The sequence below is a fragment of the Mya arenaria genome, chromosome 14, assembly GCF_026914265.1.
Source record: "Mya arenaria isolate MELC-2E11 chromosome 14, ASM2691426v1".
NCBI classification, from domain to species: Eukaryota; Metazoa; Mollusca; class Bivalvia; order Myida; family Myidae; genus Mya; species Mya arenaria.
Genome location: NC_069135.1, coordinates 7,994,703 through 8,016,352, shown reverse-complemented (window position 1 = coordinate 8,016,352; position 21,650 = coordinate 7,994,703). Strand labels below are relative to the sequence as shown.

At 38.2% G+C, this 21,650-nt stretch overlaps 2 protein-coding genes across 2 annotated transcripts; one reads left to right on the top strand and one right to left on the bottom strand.

Moving 5' to 3' along the window:
* Nucleotides 1-1,263: 1,263 nt before the first annotated feature.
* LOC128216517 (proton myo-inositol cotransporter-like) lies at nt 1,264-16,409 on the top strand. Its single transcript, XM_052923101.1, has 10 exons — nt 1,264-1,995; nt 2,400-2,559; nt 3,315-3,526; nt 4,845-4,953; nt 10,433-10,596; nt 11,162-11,270; nt 12,262-12,380; nt 12,656-12,781; nt 13,640-13,792; nt 14,079-16,409. The coding sequence occupies exons 1-10, from the start codon at nt 1,488-1,490 to the stop codon at nt 14,252-14,254; spliced, it is 1,836 nt and encodes a 611-aa protein (XP_052779061.1). The 5' UTR covers nt 1,264-1,487; the 3' UTR covers nt 14,255-16,409.
* A 1,933-nt stretch (nt 16,410-18,342) lies between these two features.
* Nucleotides 18,343-20,732, bottom strand: LOC128216516 (uncharacterized). The gene is made up of 6 exons (XM_052923100.1): nt 20,481-20,732; nt 19,971-20,092; nt 19,368-19,464; nt 19,003-19,033; nt 18,709-18,816; nt 18,343-18,503 (listed from the first exon to the last, which is right to left on the bottom strand). Exons 1-6 carry the CDS (start codon nt 20,605-20,607, stop codon nt 18,404-18,406), a joined length of 585 nt encoding a protein of 194 aa, XP_052779060.1. The 5' UTR covers nt 20,608-20,732; the 3' UTR covers nt 18,343-18,403.
* Nucleotides 20,733-21,650: the final 918 nt, after the last annotated feature.

Genomic DNA, 21,650 nt, shown 5'->3' with positions numbered 1-21,650 from the left:
CTTTTTTTAGTGCCAATCTGGTGTACAGTCCCTTTAATAAGCCCCGGCTATTACTTTAGCGAATAATAATAATAGTTCACTACAACTTCTAAAAGATGTATTTTGGCCCGTAATCGAATATTCGATCGAAAGATATACCAAATATTCGAATATCAATTTTGCTATTCATTTGCATCCCATTTGAAGTTCGTCTGTAAGTCCCTTTTTAGACCTTGACAACTGTATGTTATTAAGACACGGAGGATTGGGAAACAAAAAAATAACGAGCACTAGTCCAACTAGCATTTCTAATTCAAAGCCCGTCTCTGGACCAATCAATCTTTTCGTGTCTCCAAGACGAGTGGATATTTGCAAAATATAGGGTATTTGCAAATATCAAACGGCTGTTATGGTATATAAATCTATTAACAATCTTACACCGAGTTATATAAGAGACATTATAAAGTTATCAAACAATACAAGATATGGATTACGATCTTCTACGCGACAAGACATTGCCCACATTCGACATAAAACTCAATACAAGAAACACTCGTTTGCATGCTACAGCGGGACAGTTTGGAACTCTTTACCAGAACGAATACGTAAATCGAACACGGAAAATACATTTAAAGCCTGCTGCAAGAAGTTCTTTTTACATCATCAATTGCAAAAACCGTTGTAAGAATTGTACGCATAATTCCATGACTATTGTTTTTTTACATTATATATATCTCGATTAAGGTGTTAAATACATGTGTGACTGTCCTACTTACTCAATTAATAAATTTTAATGATACGATTTGTTAACCTTTATGTACAAATTGATGTATTGTTCGGCATTGATCTTATAATTAATGTATTATATTCATGTTTCTTTATGTTTTCGTATAACATTTTAATACGTACCCTTTTGAAATAACATAAATTTATGCTTACGTTTTCATTCTAAGCATTTATGTGTGTGTGCGTGTGTATGTTCTTTCAGAAGGCCACATTGTAAATAAGTCGTGTGTTATGTTTTGTTTATAATATGATGCCTATGTCTTAATGTGTTACCTTCTTTAAATAAAGTTATTATTATTATTATTATTATTATAGTGGATGGGAAAATGTCGTCGTACAATGGACGTTATCACTAGTTGTTTTTTTAAACCGTTTTGAAAATTTGCCGATTAGACTATATCATAATTAAAAGTTATCCAACCATGTCCATACAAACTCCGCGCAGTGTTACTTCCATTACTGTACTGCAAGGGAAGTAACACTGCGCGGAGTTTGATGTCCATATTGTCCTACTCCATTTCTAGTTTCATTTTTAACTCAATTACATTGTCAACTGTTTTTGCTGAAACCCATACAGTCCCTGTTTTCCTTTTTCTTCCATATGCATGCTAGATGTATTATATATCAGAAATATTAAAAGTAAATGAAAGGGTTGAAAACATTTGAGTTTGAACTTTGACCCCACCTCACATGTGACACTGACAGTTGTAAACAAACGGGTCATGCTGCAGGAGGAGGATGATAACGAAGATTACGAACTCGACGATTTAAATATGTCTTCTTCAGAGACCGTCTCACTTCTACCAGATCCTTCACCAAGGATGGGTCGCGCAAACTACAACGCTGATACCAGCGATGGCAGCGTTCAAATGGATACTAAATCTGAAGACAAAACAAAAAGTGGTGGCTGGTTCATATACATTCTGTCTTTTTTCTCAGCAATAGGAGGATTCCTGTTTGGATATGATACAGGTGTTGTGTCAGGTGCAATGTTACTATTAAAGGATAAGTTTAAATTGACGTCCTTTGAAGAAGAAATTATTGTAAGTGTAACGATAGGATTTGCTTTTTTATTTGCCTTAATAGGAGGCTGGATGAATGACAAGTTTGGTCGAAAGTTGACAACTATTATAGCCAGTTTTGTTTTCACAATTGGAGCTGGCGTACTTGCTGCTGCTTATGCCACATGGATGTTGATAGTGGGCAGAGCAATTCTTGGAATAGGAATAGGTACAACATACTGTTTAATATGTAGAATATATATTTAAAGGCTTTAATTATCTATAACTGTTAACAACTTCAGTAATATAAATTCTTTTATGTGTAATGGTTTTAGGGAATGATGTTTAAATACAGTTATTAGAAGTGGCTATGTACAAAGTGTTCAATAATATCCACTGGTACGTGAACAGTTTAGGTTTCAGGATGTCTACCTTTTCAGATCTTTAGGATTAAAATTAATATTGGAACAGTTTACTGTTATAAATACCTCGTTGTTATTCCTCTATATTATTATATTACAATGTGTTGCAGAACATAGTGTACCATATCTGCTAAACAATTGCACATGTATGCAATATTTGATACATTTACTATGCTTATAAAAAAAGTTATATATATTCCAATGATTTCAGGTCTTGCATCCATGACAGTCCCCGTGTATATAGCTGAATGTGCACCTCCACATCTGAGAGGAAGACTCGTCACCATGAACAATCTGTTCATCACTGGAGGGCAGTGCATAGCCAGTATTGTGGATGGCCTCTTCAGTTATGACAAGGAAAATGGGTGGAGGTATGTGTTTCCAACAATAAAATTTAATTTACCATTGGTCTGTTTATCATTTGTCACAGACAACAGAGTGTATGGTCATACATGTATTTATTTATTGAAAAGGAGACGGTCTAAAGTCTCTTTATTTTTAAAAGAAAAATGAAATTTTAGGAACAAATTTCGAGACAAATATATGGAATAAAATATTTGCAGTGTTGTTTGCCTTTTACATGATATACAGAGTGTCGTTGTTTTACATGTATTGTGTACATGATGAATTGTGTTATGTAATAATTAATAATATTTTGTTTTGTATTTATTTTGATATTGTAAGTACTTTTTTCAATATAATTGATCCAAGCCTGCATTCAGGGACAGAACAAGGAGTTGACATTAGAGATGGGCATAACTTCAGGGTACTACCTCTTGAACCTCTCTCAGAAACCAAATTGATACAGTTTAAAAATTGGTGTTCTTACCACAAGATTTTTTAATAATTAAAGTGCAAAATGGTGCATTTTTAGCATTTTTATTACTTTTTTCTCCGATATTGACATAAAACCCAAACTCCGACGTCTTAAGGGGAAGTGTGCCTCTGAATCTGCTCGTGCTAAGCTTGCTTCATAAAGATCCATATAATCATTTATCCCTTTCAACTCTTTTTGTTTAAAACCTTATACACATAGTTCAAAATAAATGCTTTCAGATTTTGTTTTTAACATATAACTGTTGAAATCATTAGTATCTAGTGAAAGATTTGACTGAAATATTTTCAGGTACATGCTGGGCATAGCTGCTGTTCCATCAATAGTACAGATGATTGGGTTTTTATTCCTCCCGGAGAGCCCACGTTGGCTGGTTGCAAATGGGAAATCCGATCGGGCTCGCGTGGTGCTGGAAAATATCCGCGGAAGCAAACAAATCAATGATGAAATGAGGGAGGTGGAGAGAGTTGTCGAGGAGGATAAGAGGGAGAAGGAACTCTCAGGTATGGAAACATTATAAAGATTTTAGCCCTGTTTTATAATGGACAGGGTGCAGCAGAAGAGGGACAGGGTGCAGCAGAAGAGGGACAGGGTGCAGCAGAAGAGGGACAGGGTGCAGCAGAAGAGGGACAGGGTGCACAGAAGAGGGACAGGGTGCAGCAGAAGAGGGACAGGGTGCAGCAGAAGAGGGACAGGGTGCAGCAGAAGAGGGACAGGGTGCAACAGAAGAGGGACAGGGTGCAGCAGAAGAGGAACAGGGTGCACAGAAGAGGGACAGGGTGCACAGAAGAGGGACAGGGTGCAGCAGAAGAGGGACAGGGTGCAGCAGAAGAGGGACAGGGTGCAGCAGAAGAGGGACAGGGTGCACAGAAGAGGGACAGGGTGCACAGAAGAGGGACAGGGTGCACAGAAGAGGGACAGGGTGCAGCAGAAGAGGAACAGGGTGCACAGAAGAGGGACAGGGTGCACAGAAGAGGGACAGGGTGCAGCAGAAGAGGGACAGGGTGCAGCAGAAGAGGAACAGGGTGCACAGAAGAGGGACAGGGTGCAGCAGAAGAGGGACAGGGTGCACAGAAGAGGGACAGGGTGCACAGAAGAGGGACAGGGTGCACAGAAGAGGGACAGGGTGCAGCAGAGGAGGAACAGGGTGCACAGAAGAGGGACAGGGTGCAGCAGAAGAGGGACAGGGTGCAGCAGAAGAGGAACAGGGTGCACAGAAGAGGGACAGGGTGCACAGAAGAGGGACAGGGTGCAGCAGAAGAGGGACAGGGTGCAGCAGAAGAGGGACAGGGTGCAGCAGAAGAGGGACAGGGTGCAGCAGAAGAGGGACAGGGTGCAGCAGAAGAGGGACAGGGTGCAGCAGAAGAGGGACAGGGTGCAGCAGAAGAGGGACAGGGTGAAGCAGAAGAGGGACAGGGTGCAGCAGAAGAGGGACAGGGTGCAACAGAAGAGGGACAGGGTGCAACAGAAGAGGGACAGGGTGCAACAGAAGAGGGACAGGGTGCAGCAGAAGAGGGACAGGGTGCAAAGGGAATAAAGGGCACATTGTATAGCACTGTGAATAATATAACAGAAAATATTAGGAATTGTGTTTAAATGAACTAATAGTCAAATAAAATAATATTTGACAGTTTTGATAAAAAATAAAATGACAGTCTTAAACAATTCATTCTATGGTTATTGTTAAAAAACAACATTATTTGCATTTCGATTTGAAACATTGTACCATCACAGCAAAGCACATATCATCTGACGATATGATATGATTACTTAACATGTTCTCTGTGACTTACATTATTGCTTCAATCTATTCATCATTAGGTTCGAATGTGTTCATGAAGATAATGCGCACCCCAGCGGTTAGGAAGGCACTTATAGTTGGGTGTGGCCTTCAGCTGTTCCAACAACTCTCTGGCATCAACACCGTCATGTGAGTATAGCTGTCATCAACACTGTAATGTGGGTATAGCTGTCATCGACACTGTCATTGAGTATAGCTGTCATCGACACTGTAATGTGAGTATAGCTGTCATCGACACTGTCATGTGGGTATAGCTGTCATCGACACTGTCAAGTGGGTATAACTGTCATCAACACTGGCATGAGGGTATAACTGTCATCAATACTGGCATGTGGGTATAACTGTCATCAATACTGGCATGTGGGTATAACTGTCATCAACACAGGCATGTGGGTATAACTGTCATCAATACTGGCATGTGGGTATAACTGTCATCAATACTGGCATGTTGGTATAACTGTCATCAACACTGTCATGTGGGTATAGCTGTCATCGACACTGTCATGTGAGTATAGCTGTCCTCACCACTGTCATGTGGGTATAGCTGTCATCAACACTGTCATGTGGGTATAGCTGTCATCAATACTGTCATGTTGGTATAACTGTCATCAACACTGTCATGTGGGTATAGCTGTCATCGACACTGTCATGTGGGTATAGCTGTCATCAACACTGTCATGTGGGTATAGCTGTCATCGACACTGTCATGTGAGTAAAGCTGTCATCGACACTGTCATTTGGGTATAAATGTCATCAACACCGTCATGTGAGTATAACTGTCATCAACACCATCATGTGAGTATAGCTGTCATCAACACCGTCATGTGAGTATAGCTGTCATCAACACTGCAATGTGAGTATCGCTGTCATCGACACTGTAATGTGAGTATAGCTGTCATCAACACTGTCATTAAGGTATAGCTGTCATCAACACTGTCATGTGGGTATAGTTGTCATCAACACTGCAATGTGAGTATAGCTGTCATCAACACTGCAATGTGAGTATAGTTGTCATCAACACTGCAATGTGAGTATAGCTGTCATCAAAACTGTCATGTGAGTATAGTTGTCATCAACACTGCAATGTGAGTATAACTGTCATCAACACTGCAATGTGAGTATAGCTGTCATCAACACTGCAATGTGAGTATTAGTTGTCATCAACACTGCAATGTGAGTATAGCTGTCATCAACACTGCAATGTGAGTATAGCTGTCATCAACACTGTAATGTGAGTATAGCTGTCATCAACACTGCAATGTGAGTATAGCTGTCATCAACACTGTCATGTGGGTATAGCTGTCATCAACACTGTAATGTGAGTATAGCTGTCATCAACACTGCAATGTGAGTATAGCTGTCATCAACACTGCAATGTGGGTATAGCTGTCATCAACACTGTCATGTGGGTATTACTGTCATCGACACTGCAATGTGAGTATAGCTGTCATCAACACTGTAATGTGAGTATAGCTGTCATCAACACTGCAATGTGAGTATAGCTGTCATCAACACTGCAATGTGAGTATAGCTGTCATTAACAATGTAATGTGGGTATAGCTGTCATCAACACTGCAATGTGAGTATAGCTGTCATCAACATTGCAATGTGGGTATAGCTGTCATCAACACTGCAATGTGGGTATAACTGTCATCAACACTGCAATGTGAGTATAGCTGTCATCAACACTGTCATGTGAGTATAGCTGTCATCAACACTGTCATGTGGGTATAACTGTCATCAACACTGTAATGTCGGTATAACTGTCATCAACACTGTCATGTGAGTATAGCTGTCATCAACACTGTAATGTGAGTATAGCTGTTTTCGACACTGACATGTGAGTATAACTGTCATCAACACTGTCATGTGAGTATAGCTGTCATCAACACTGTCATGTGAGTATAGCTGTCATCAACAATGTGATGTGAGTATAGCTGTCATCGAAACTGTCATGTGAGTATAACTGTCATCAACACCGTCATGTGAGTATAGCTGTTATCAATACTGTCATGTGAGTATAGCTGTCATCAATACTGTCATGTGAGTATAGCTGTCATCAACACTGTCATGTGAGTATAGCTGTCATCAATACTGTCATGTGAGTATAGCTGTCATCAACACTGTCATGTGAGTATAGCTGTCATCAACACTGTCATGTGAGTATAGCTGTCATCAATACTGTCATGTGAGTATAGCTGTCATCAACACTGTCATGTGAGTATAGCTGTCATCAACACTGTAATGTGGGTATAACTGTCATCAACACTGTCATGTGAGTATAGCTGTCATCGACACTGTAATGTGAGTATAGCTGTTTTCGACACTGACATGTGAGTATAACTGTCATCAACACTGTCATGTGAGTATAGCTGTCATCAACACTGTCATGTGAGTATAGCTGTCATCAATACTGTCATGTGAGTATAGCTGTCATCAACACTGTCATGTGAGTATAGCTGTCATCAACACTGTCATGTGAGTATAGCTGTCATCAACACTGTAATGTGAGTATAGCTGTTTTCGACACTGACATGTGAGTATAACTGTCATCAACACTGTCATGTGAGTATAGCTGTCATCAACACTGTCATGTGAGTATAGCTGTCATCAACAATGTGATGTGAGTATAGCTGTCATCGAAACTGTCATGTGAGTATAACTGTCATCAACACCGTCATGTGAGTATAGCTGTTATCAATACTGTCATGTGAGTATAGCTGTCATCAATACTGTCATGTGAGTATAGCTGTCATCAACACTGTCATGTGAGTATAGCTGTCATCAATACTGTCATGTGAGTATAGCTGTCATCAACACTGTCATGTGAGTATAGCTGTCATCAACAATGTCATGTGAGTATAGCTGTCATCAATACTGTCATGTGAGTATAGCTGTCATCAACACTGTCATGTGAGTATAGCTGTCATCAACACTGTAATGTGGGTATAACTGTCATCAACACTGTCATGTGAGTATAGCTGTCATCGACACTGTAATGTGAGTATAGCTCTTTTCGACACTGACATGTGAGTATAACTGTCATCAACACTGTCATGTGAGTATAGCTGTCATCAACAATGTCATGTGAGTATAGCTGTCATCAATACTGTCATGTGAGTATAGCTGTCATCAACACTGTCATGTGAGTATAGCTGTCATCAACACTGTAATGTGGGTATAACTGTCATCAACACTGTCATGTGAGTATAGCTGTCATCGACACTGTAATGTGAGTATAGCTGTTTTCGACACTGACATGTGAGTATAACTGTCATCAACACTGTCATGTGAGTATAGCTGTCATCAACACTGTAATGTGAGTATAGCTGTCATCAACACTGTCATGTGAGTATAGCTGTCATCAACAATGTCATGTTAGTTGTCATCGATACTGTCATGTGAGTATAACTGTCATCAACACCGTCATGTGAGTATAGCTGTCATCAATACTGTCATGTGAGTATAGCTGTCATCAACAATGTCATGTGAGTATAGCTGTCATCAATACTGTCATGTGGGTATAACTGTCATCAACACTGCAATGTGAGTATATCTGTCATCGACACTGTCATGTGAGTATAGCTGTCATCGACACTGTAATGTGGGTATAGCTGTCATCAACAATGTCATGTGAGTATAGCTGTTATCAATACTGTCATGTGGGTATAACTGTCATCAACACTGCAATGTGAGTATATCTGTCATCGACACTTTCATGTGGGTATATCTGTCATCGACACTGTCATGTGGGTACATCTGTCATCAACACTGTCATGTTTGTATAGCTGTCATTCACACTGTCATGTGAGTAAAACTGTCATCAACACTGCAATGTGAGTATAGCTGTCATCAACACTGTCATGTGAGTAAAACTGTCATCAACACTGCAATGTGAGTATAGCTGTCATCAACACTGTCATGTGAGTATAGTTGTCATCAACACTGTAATGTGAGTATAGCTGTCCTCAACACTGTCATGTGAGTATAACTGCCCTCAACACTGTCATTTGAGTATAGCTGTCCTCAACACTGTCATGTGTGTATAGCTGTAATAAATACTGTCATGTGGGTATAGCTGTCATCAACACTGTCATGTTGGTAAAATTGCCATCAACACTGTCATGTGAGTATAACTGCCATCAACTCTGTCATATTTTTATAGCTGTTATTAATAACACTATCATGTTTTTTTAGTAATATTCTTTATACAAAATCGATTATTAATTAGCTTAATGTTGGGCCATTCTTTGATATTATAAGAATATAAAAGAATTATAGAGCAGTGGCGTAGCTACATATAGACTTTGTGGGCCTGAGTCTTCAACTTTTTTGAAAAATGACAAAATTTAAATAACCTAAAGAAGCAAAAAAAAATAGCTGCTTAAACACTTTGAACAACTCAAAAGTGTTTTTAACTAAAGGTTGTTGTTTATTGAAACTACGTACAGGGTGTATTGCTTGATTTTATTGTTTTATGGATAATTATTGCAAATATAATAAGGTGAGTGTCATTGACATATAAAAGTCCCCAAACTCACATAGAACCATCTGGCCTACAAGTGTTTTGGGCCTAGCTACGCCCCTGTAGAGGAACACTCGTAGATTAGCAGTAATATACATGTATGGTATTCACCTGGTAATCAAAGGCACCAGTATTATACATGTATGGTATTCACCTGGTAATCAAAGGCACCAGTAATAAAATGGTACATGAGAAGTGGAATTTATATCATGTTGTAAAGAACTGTGAGGCATGGGTGAGAGATCTTGTAATGGCATCGACTTTGGTATTAACTACCTTTCCTCAAATGCATTGTCCACAGATAAATGACCATCAGTGTAAGAACATTTTGCCCCTAACTAGATAATGAGGACAAAGTAGGTCAAAATGACATGTTCATCCTACGTAACAGTTTCAGTATTGCCAGACAGTAATGTTATCTTTAACTTGAAGTTTTTTTTTATTGTAGATAAACTTAAGTTACCTTTCTGTTTAAGATAATGGATGTTTTTACTTACGATTATGCATTTGAAAAGGGACTCTTTCCATAAATATTGAATAATGAAATGTAAAACATAGGCTTCCAATGACATAAAAAGTCAAAGAATCTGGTCATGAAATTGAAAAGACCATGTAGTTATTTAACGTATCAAACATGTGAAATACTTGATACTTGACTTTCTTGAAGGGACTCATGTGTTATAGGGTCTGACATAATATAAATAGTTGAAAGTTAAAATTTGAACAAAATATTGTTTGTAAAACATCATCAACAGGTTTATAAGAGCTGCCTGAATAATGACTATATAGAAATGTGACAGAAAATCCCCTTTTGGCCTAAATAAATTAGTATCATGAATAAACTATTTTAGAATTCTATTTACTAAATTCTGCCCAAATGTGTATCTGCAAGTTGGTGTTTTTCTCAAAGAGTACGTGAAATAACTTGACATCAACAAAGTTTATAAAAGATTGGTCTCTATAAAATACCTGAAACAATTAAATCTGATAAGGAATATAAGACTGTACATAAACTAATCTCTTTAGGAATGAAGTCCATGCAACATTGTTCATATAATTACAAAATGATTGTCACCTCTTCAGGTACTACAGTGCTACAATAATCAAGATGTCCGGAGTACGAAAGCAGAGCGATGCCATCTGGCTAGCGGCAGGCACCGCGGGGGTCAACTTTGTCTTCACAATTGTTGCCCTATTCCTGGTGGAAAGGCTTGGCCGGAGAAAATTAATCATCAGCAGCTTGTTTGGTATGGGGTTGTGGTTGAACTAGGACAAGTTAGTTAGTTACAAAGGGTCCATTTCAGTATGGGATTATAGTTGTTACCACAAAAATCTATTATATGTTGTTACACCACAGATTGCATCAAGTTATTTTTTATTCCTCCCTACAGGGTTTCCATCTTTTAACACTGGCTAAAATTCATACTAAAAGTTTGCCAAATAATGAAAAAAATGGCACTGTTATCATAACCTTTCCCTACGTAAAAAGAAACTTCTTACTTTGATGATGGAATGATGGTTTTATATACATGTTGAAGTACATGCCTGCCCATCGAGGGAGTGAAGGGTTCAGGCCTTGCTTGGGGCACCTTCTTACATGTACATTTAGGATGAACTGATGGTGATAATTATATACATGTACAAGTTGATGTCTGCCCACCGAGGGGGTGAAGAGTTCAAGCTCTTCTAGGGTCTCTTCTTTTTCATCGTACCTGCACTGATTTCTTTCTTAAATTTGTCTCCATAAACAAGCATCATGTAAGATAGTTTTTTGGTACATAAACTACACGCCCCATCTCTGTTTAATACCAGGGGTGCTGATCAGTTTGGCCTTGCTGGCTGTCGGCTTCCAGTTGGCTGCCTTTAACTCCCCACCAGTAACCATGTCCGAGGCTGGAGACGAATATTGCCATGGTTACACGTGAGTTATCAATGAAATTTAGGCACAAACATGAAAGTTACTTTAGAGGGTAATTTTCACCTGTTACTGTGTAAACTTGCTTTTTATGTGCAACCAATTGATTAACATTATTAACCTGTTATGTAACTTTTATCCATATACTTAGTTGCTAGTACAGCATGTGTCCTCTGATGGTTGTATTAGGGCTGATTTTATTAAGATTGAATAATTACACAAAGTTAACTTTTAATTGTAAAGGGTGTCATTCCAGCGGAATTCCTTGGTAGGTAATCCAGGTAGTTTACAGTTAGATTTCAGGTCAATGTAAGTGGGAATGAGGTGTCTGTACATAATTTATCAGTGCATCTAGAATGACCCTAGTAGGTCAATACTTTGGTTTCTGTGATGTACAAACATTTGTTTGCAGTGTTACACTAGTAGGGCCGGGGTAGATGGGGCAGAATGGTGTTTGCAGCTTAAGAGCTGATAAAGCTTGTTCAGTGGTGTAACATTGATCTGAAACCTTCAATGTAAATGATTGTATATTCATGCTAGCCTAGCTACACAGGCAGAAGGGCAGCTGGTTTAACTACCAAAATGTTCAGGTCATTATATTTACAACATATCAGTTAAAAACTTACAAAACCAATTGCCAACATGCCAACATTTTAGTTCATCATTTGTGTTGAAAGTGGCCCTTAACCGTGGTTTAATAATTGTTCAGTTACACCTCTTGATTGAGCAAAACCTCGAGCATTTTCATTTTATTTTGGTGCTCTTGTTGTTGTTGTAGTTTGTTAGAGTTTTGCTGACTGCTAGATTTAAACATACCGGGGTAAATCAATACCATTGTACCCTTACTGTGTATAGAGTCATTTTCAAGTACAATGTATGACAACAACTTGTATCTTAATTAAAGAAATACTTGGAAGTGTTTGGTATCTAGATATAAAAAGAGGCACTATTTTTCAGATTTTCTTTACAAATCTTTATAGTACAATGTTAATTACAGATGGTGTGAGGGTTGTATAGAGAACATAGAGTGTGGGTTCTGCTACAATGACTTTGGCCAAGGTCCGGTCAATGGATCTTGTCTGCCCATAGATGGAGATGACTCTGGTCACTCTAAAGGTGAGTATCAGAATGTTTATGTATAAGTATCCATTGGAAAATTTTCAACCGAAATACTGGAAAAGTGTGTGTATCTGAACAGTTAAAGGCATAAATTCTACTGAATATAACTTAGATAAACCCTTCTATTTTAACCATAGTTTTTTAGAATAATATTGTTGTTTTCACAGTTGTCCTTTAATGTTATGAAAGGATGAAGCATCCTGTATGCAATTCGTTTGAGTGTAAAACATCTTAATTAATGGGTTATAACATTGATGCTATTTTCTCACCAGTTGGTCGGTGCAATGCAACGACAGGAGAGGAACCAGATCTGATATTTGCCTACCAGTACTGCCCTACCGACTACTCCTGGATGGGCATAGCTGGCCTCGGCCTCTACCTCATGTTCTTTGCCCCAGGTAGGTGTGTTTGGATGCTGGCTAAGCCTACCAGTACTGCCCTTCTGACTACTCCTGGATGGGCATAGCTGGCCTCAGCCTCTACCTCATGTTCTTTGCCCCAGGTAGGTGTGTTTGGATGCTGGCTTAGCCTACCAGTACTGCCCTACTGACTACTCCTGGATGGGCATAGCTGGCCTCGGCCTCTACCTCATGTTCTTTGCCCCAGGTAGGTGTGTTTGGATGCTGGCTAAGCCTACCAGTACTGCCCTACTGACTACTCCTGGATGGGCATAGCTGGCCTCAGCCTCTACCTCATGTTCTTTGCCCCAGGTAGGTGTGTTTGGATGCTGGCTAAGCCTACCAGTACTGCCCTTCTGACTACTCCTGGATGGGCATAGCTGGCCTCGGCCTCTACCTCATATTCTTTGCCCCAGGTAGGTGTGTTTGGATGCTAGCTTGACCTACCAGTACTGCCCTACCGACTACTCCTGGATGGGCATAGCTGGCCTTGGCCTCTACCTCATATTCTTTGCCCCAGGTAGGTGTGTTTGGATGCTAGCTTGACCTACCAGTACTGCCCTACCAACTACTTGGCCTCTATCTCAAGTACATTGGCCTCGGCTTCTGCCTCATGTTCTTTGCCCAAGGTAGGTAAATTCAGGTGCTGGCATGACCTACCGTAATACCCTTCTGACTTCTCTGGGATGGGCTTATCTGGCCTTTACATGTATGAAAAAGTAAGCATGGATCAAATGTTGAAAAGATTTTTATTATTCTGCCATTTCAGCTTCTCCTAGAAATTAGTTCGGTCATGTTTGTTTTAAGATTTTGAGGTATGACATTTATAAAGAGATAACATTTTGGAATATTTTATAGGCATGGGTCCAATGCCTTGGACAATTAACTCAGAGATCTATCCACTTTGGGCCCGGAGCACATGTAACTCATTGTCAACAGCAACCAACTGGCTCTCCAACCTCCTGGTGTCCATGAGCTTCCTCACACTCACAGAGACCATCACTAAATATGGTGGGTGAACACTTTACTTCTTCAATGAATATTGTGGACTAGTTATTTTATAAAAATATGTGTAATAGTTAAAATGAAGTAGTTTTAGTGTGGATTACTTTTATAATTGGTATTTTAAACTTGCAATGTACCTGGAACACGACTGGTTTACAAACTGTATAATGTATATTGCATTGTTAGAAGGTTTACTACATTTTTATCTAAAATGCATTAAATGTCGACATAAATTTATTTTGTTTGGGGAAAAAAACACAGAAAGCAACAAGTTTGATTCTTTGTCTTGCAGGTACATACTGGCTGTTTGTGGGTATCGTATCTCTGGGCCTCTTGTTCATGTTGCTGACGTTACCGGAGACGCGGGGGGTCTCGTTAGAGGAAGTGGAGACCCTTTTCTCCGGCCCACTCTGCTCATGCTCCAAGCCCAAGCCCCCGGATTACACCATAGAGAAAACCATCAGCTGATAACACATTGTCAATGTTGAGTTGTGATAACAAATATGTCCTGATGGGGTCAATGATGACGTTGTGGACTTGTCTGCTTTTAGAAAGAAAAAAGTCAAGTTATTGTCAAAGCCTTTGATGTTGTTGTTGGCATCATCGGATACGTCTTAGGGCAAAAAAAATTGCCATTACTCATTAACCCGTCAAGCAGATATTAATTCGAAACTTGGTACACATATAGCCAGAACCAGTACACCTATGCATAGCAAGGGCCATAAATGACTTTGATAATTGTTGAGTTATGCCCCTTTTCGGCTCAAAAACAACAGACGATTGTTGGCATTTGTTTCACGAAGCGCTTGTTTATAACTGGTGTTAACTTTGGGAGAAAAAATGTGTTCAGTGATATTTGAAGAGTTGTTTTATAGTTCATGTACATTACCATGCTGTTTTAAGTACTTTATGAACACGGGAATGTTTTGGTATCTTTTGACTTCTTTTAAAAGTATGGACACTTTAAATGTCAGATGATCTCAATTCTTGCTTTTTGATTTCAAAGGAAATACATTCCATGAACATTTTACATTAAGTCACTTAAAAAATATATGTAAATTATATAAATTATGATGCAATTAATATTTGATGGGAGTTGTGGAGGCTCTGAAAACTGTCAGATTGCAATACATGATTTATTTTGCAATTGTTATCAATAATTTATTTATATATTTAATATAGTTGATATCCCACCATATTGTCCACAAATGTAAGTTTCTCTTTTACTAACAACACTTGATTTTATTTTCATTTTAAAATCACCAGATCGCGCTGCAACTTTTACTTTTCCGATCCTTTTTTTTAGATTTAGATTTTCTTAACCAGGTACCGGTACTGGTATTGATTAATCAGTGTTGTATGTAGTGCACATATATGAGACTTATCCAAAATAGACTGAAACATACATTTAATCATGTACTTTTCATAATCAGGGAATTGATCTTGTGTATAACTCACAATATTAGTTAATGCTTTATAGTTTATTTACTCTGTTTCTGTTGTTCTTGCTGTTATAAAACAAATTATTTGTTGTTGTTTTTATTGCATGCTTGTTTGTCAAATCGGACAGTTCCTGTTTTAGGGTCTCTGTCAGAGTATTTACTAAACAGATACTGGATAGTCGGAGATTATAAAATATAAAATGTACTCGTCACAGTTGAAGTGTTTTTTAGCTAGTCATTTGTTACAGATGTACTTTTTGAGACAATAGAATCATGGCTTTTTCACAAAAAGTCAAACAAAGCTTTGTAGAGCTTCCATTGTTAACTGTTTGAGAGGATCATTTGTTTGCATTTAGATTTATGTTTAAGGCATTCGACCCACATATATACTAGTTCTTTAACACCATCATTAACCTTGATGGTAAATGTTGATGACTAATGACCCCATACAATATTGGTATCATTTGAAAGGCAGTTGCTTGCTGATACCTATTTGTGGAATAAATTATCCTTCTGCTCTTTACACATTGAGCTTTTACAGTCTAATTGTTCTTTATTACTACTCAGATCAGACGTAAATTGATCTATTTCGCAATTTTCGAAAGCTTATAAAACTTTTTATGACCATATTATTGGTAACATGTTTGTTTATATTTTCCTTTCTGCTCAGTGCTCAAAAAACCCTTCAAAATAATACCAAAATACCACTGGGTCACCTGGCATCCGAGATCCCCACATTTGATGGTCGGATTCCTTTAACACATTTTGATATTTTATTTAATGCTTCTACTTGTAGTCTTTGAAAACAATCTTTAAAACCTAACGTATGTTAGTTATGTTATTAGTTTTGTTGTTTTCATAGAAATATATAAAAAAATCCATGCTAAAACTATTAAAATCATGTTCACATTAGACACGACGTTTAAAGTTGTTTATTATCGCCTATGCATACATTCAATGACAATACATCTGTGATATATAACATAGCTAAGGTCGTTTATTTTATAACACATTCCGAAATTGTTTATACATTGAACTTTTTACATGTCATTTTTGCTTTTTTTCGTTTTAATTAACAAACTATTTCAGCAATTGGGGAGCGTGAGCCACCCACCAGTGGTTACATTATTTACAAACTATTTATTGTCAAGTTTATGTCTCTATTAAATGATTGAAATTTGCTCTGGGTTTTATGAATTTATCTCCAGTAATTGTATCTCTGCTAAACTTTAGGGAGCAATATTGCTTTTGCAATGGTTGTCTGTCTGTCATTATGTCTGTCTGTCAGTATGTGTCTGTCAGTATGTCTCTCTGTCAGTATGTCTGTCTGTCAGTCTGTGTCTGTCTGTCTGTGCGGCAGTCTGTCTGTCGCAAATTATTGTGTCACGTGTATCTCCAAAAGTATATAAGCCGTAGTATTGTGTGACTGCACCCAGTAAATGCCGAGTAATGGCCCTTGACTTGAAGCCTATAGAGTATGAGATCTTGTGTTGTGTGATCTCCGCAAATGTGAGGGTCCCGTTTGAATGAGGGTCGTTAGGCTTCTTCAGATCGTACATATCTTCAGATCGAAGATCATTCATATCTCCAGATCGTTCATATCTTCAGATCGTACATATCTTCAGATCGAAGATCATTCATATCTCCAGATCGTTCATATCTTCAGATCGTACATATCTTCAGATCGAAGATCATTCATATCTTCAGATCGTTCATATCTTCAGATCGTACATATCTTCAGATCGGACATATCTTCAGATCGTTCAGATCGTACATATCTTCAGATCGTACATATCTTCAGATCGTTCAGATCTTCAGATCGTACATATCTTCAGATCGTTCAGATCGTACATATCTTCAGATCGTTCATATCTTCAGATCGTACATATCTTCAGATCGTTCATATCTTCAGATCGTTCATATCTTCAGATCGTCCTTCAGATCTTCAGATCGTTCATATTAACGCGTTAACCCAGTTTTGGGCGTGAACTGCATCCTTAGGACATTTATCGCATATATTATGCTCATAACTATTTGGGTGTACCCGAACAGTCACAAGCAGCGTAAGCTTTACGACTGAGATATTCTATTGAAACGGGTCGCTAAACCGCAAAAAATACAGGACTGATAACCAGCATGTGCAGTAACTGTTGTGCAACTTTGGTTGGTGTATTGCTTCAGCCAATAAGCTCAGAGTAATGGCATTTGACCTCGTTAAAACATGTCATATAAAGTATGAAATCTTTGGTCGCTCATATATGCAAAAGTACGAGAGCCAAAGTGATGACAATTCAAAGGTAAAGCGTGTGGCTTCCTTTAAAAAAATAAAGTTATGGCTCTTAAGTTAAATTGCATATTAAGCAATGAATTTTGTACCACTCTTTTCTCAATAGGTATTTCAGCAAGAATCACGTAACTTGAGGGGAATATTAAGTAGCATGTGAAGTTGTGCATCTCTTTTGTTTGCTCCCGCCAAAGGCACTCAAGTTATCGATTGAAAACAGTTGGAAAAGAAACTATATACACAACAATTGTGCATTTAAAGGAGCTTTTGTTCAAAATAAACCTTACTCATTTCGTCAGGGACAACATTCCACGTTAGATGCGTGTCTGAACATAACTACTACCCTGTATTCGGAACTTATGAAGCAGGAAAATGCTAACTACGGAATACTGAATGTGTTTCTCGAAAAACAAAACATTATGGTATAATATTGTGCGTCATGTCGGGTCAAAAATAGTTCTGTTAGGCTTTTATTTAAAACGCATTTTAACATTATTCCAGAAGGCCACATTTTCAGCATAATCTTTATGAATATTTTAAACATGTTTGTATCTTTGCCATGATAAATCAACTTCGATTATCATCAAATTCGGTTAAAATGATCCCCTTAGTTCAGTATCAACATGGGTTAAGTCTCTAGCCGGATTAAAGATTTGAAATTCAACTTCTATTGGAACGTTTGTGTTATTTATGTATAGGTCAAGTTCATTTAATTTCCTGCTTCCACGTACTAAGTTCAGCGATATATGACATTTCATCTTCCTCTTGTTGTTAAAGGGATGATACGCTCCGCGGTTTAAAACGCGATGAACAAAACAACACCAAAAATATTAACTTATTACAATCACATTTGTTATTGTATATTTCACTGAATATAAACACTGAGTTTGGTTATTTTCCTACAGGTAAGCCACCACAGTTGAGCGTTCCATGAGAGCAAGTACACGTGCCGTGGCCAGTGATGTCAAACGACGTCCCGTGTTGGAACACTCTAAAAGAGGAAATGGTTCGTAAAGATGCTGACTATAAATGACAATGAAAAACACACATATAAAAACACACTCACACAAGAAATCTGACAACGTTTGTATCACTTGGGCAAGAACTTCACATGGAATTTTAAAGACAGGTTAAAGTCATAACCAAACTTTTAACTTTCGTATGCTATAAAATATTTCAATGTTACATTTTCTTACAAGCCATCGGAGAAGCAGTGTTGCCCTGATAACGAGCACGTGAGCACGCCGTCATCGCACGTGCACGCCGCGCCGTCCACCGTCGCTTGTTCACCGTGCGTATATGTCCTTCGTTGCGGAATAAAAACCATTAATTGTATGAAAACAACTGCGGATGGGGAATACTGAGTAATCAGACATGTTAAATTATCAAGATTCAGACTGCTTATCTTAGTCATCACCATACAGCCAGTCTAGTGTCAATCAAAGAAATCAATGGTAGATATTAAAATATTTAACAAATGAATATAATACCTCCCATACGCCACACAGTCTGCTGGTGGTCCTGAAAAGTGATTTAGGGTCGTCAACAATGTTAGCAAGCGATTAAAAAGAAAACTGTTACATTGCGTGGACCTCATCCCACTATCAAAACCGATATACATGTAATAACTTTAGATTTGACCAATACAAATAACATGCCTAATATATACACACATATATTCTATATTAATATATATTTCAGTTTATATTCCAGTATACATTCCAGTATATATTTGTTTGAAATATTTTATGCCGAGTGACGAGAGCGTGTATAGTTTTTGATAACTGAAGACCTAATGCTTTTTAATACGTCTATTCCTGTTGATAATGACAGTTTGTATGAGCGGATATCTCACCGTCGGGAACGTGGTAATTGAGGCCCTTCAAGACGGCACTGGCGTTACAGTGGTCCATCGGCTCTATCGACAGGTAGAACGAGTCTATCCACGCGGTCTGGTATACATTATCAAACAAAAATATATAACTATGATGTACGGGCTTTATGTAAAGGTTGGAATGCCTGATTTCCAAATGTAAAATTGATTTTTTTAGGTGACTACTGCACTTAAATGTAAAAAGTTTTACAGATTCAAAGTTTAAAACATTATTCCCCCGCCACAGAATGGCGACCGTCCGTAATTAGTTCATGTCCAGTTTGTCTCCCACGAAGGATATTCATACAGCATGCCACTTGTTCGACTCACCAGGTCAAGGTCAAAATACTGTGTCAATGTCCATTTCCACAGACCATCTGTATACATTTTTTAAAGATTCCTTGTTGTAACAATGTTGTAACCAATACTTATAAGGCTGGGACCTCTGAGAGAGCACGGGTATAATACCTGACCATTTTTTTGCACTGGCAACAACATCACCGAGCTTGAGAGTCTTTTCATGGCTTACTTACTACATGTCTCTACAAACTGAGATAAAAAATCGTGTTTGAAAAAGTATCTAACCTGACCATTTTTGTCGTCCCTCAGCTGATAGAATGTGACGTCATTATTGTTGTAGATGCCACCGTGTGACGTAAAACACATTCCGTTTGAAATCGTTGTTATGACGCTTGTCGGATTTGTGGCTGAGGACATAATTATACAGTAGATGATACGCAGTGAACAAGACATTGACAATACTTTAGTATCACCAAGTTACCTTATTAAATTCATCCGTATATCGAATACAAGTCGACTGACAACGTCGGTAAACAAACTTACACGATTACTTTTAATGAAATGTCTCTAGATAGAACAGTTATTAAAACCGCACATATGTGCGTATATGTTCATTTCTCCTTATCGCTTATTTAAAGGTTTTATTCCGGCAAGTATTCTTCAATCCCCCAACCCCGCCGCAAGTTGTGGCAGCCCTGTTTCCTTCCAGTTCTATATAAATGAGTTTTAAAATTCCAACTGTCGGAGATATATTGGATCCTGAGTGGTAGATGATAGAATGCGCATGCTACTTACGATCTCTCAAGGCGTCCACATTTGGCTCGGTCACACAGAGACACACCCCGTCGGCGAGGGATTGGGTAACACTGACACATAACACCACCGCCGGGAACAACGCGCCGATCAAAAGGAACGTTAACATGACGGCACTGTTGTACTGTATCTTGTCAAAGTTGTCAAACTTTTAACTCAGTAACCTTACTAAAACTATTCTTATAGCTTGTACCATCAGTCCACAGCTCAGTTTTTGTTTGTAAGATAACAAAGATAAGGCATAAGATGTGTATATTTATCAATGAGCTGAACCATTTATCATAAAAAGGGTGTTCATAATCTAATATTTAGAGTTGCAATCTCCTCTATTGGGACCAATTACGAAATTGTAAGCAATTAAGTCAGCTCATAGTTTATCTAAGATTAATCCTTGAATTCATGACAGCTGAAAGATTTTTCAATCTCTTATGAATTGTTTTCAATTTTTAAATTACAAGACAATCATTCGTTTTTAGCTCACCTGCGCACAAAATACTCAGCGATAACTTATGTCATAAGGTGGTTGTCAACATTTTCCTTCAAACTACTTCTCCCCCTTAACCTAGTTCTCACTAGTCAAAACGAGTACTATTGCAGACTCGTTACAGGGATATATAAGAAATGTCAAAATAAAAAAAGTATCCCTGATCGCTCATTATTGTAGCTACCCCTTAACCACTCGGACAATTTCCACCACACTTGACATGAATGTTTTTTGGGTGGTCCGCCAATGAAGGTGGTTACATGCAAAACTCTGGTTGATATGGCAACCAAAAAAAACACTTTGATTTTTTTCTTCTCAGAAACCGCTGGGCTGATTTCCAAATAATTTCACAGAAATGTTTCTTAGATAAACATAAATCAATTTCCTTCACGCAATGTTATTAGTAACTGGCCGCCAGCTATGGCGGGGCTGCGTTTCAATTTATGTATGGGGAACTTTGAAAAGCATATCTTCCGAAACCATCGGCCCGTTTTCCGAAATATGTTCCTTATGTGACCCTCTATCAAATTCATTCAACCCATTTTGATTTATAAAAATGCATGATTTTTAGTTACCACTTTATTTCTAAATGGAAGCTTTGAAAATTTCTCTTAAGAAACAATTGACCCTTTTTCAAAATAAGTTCTGCGAAATTTTCCGAAGGTGAG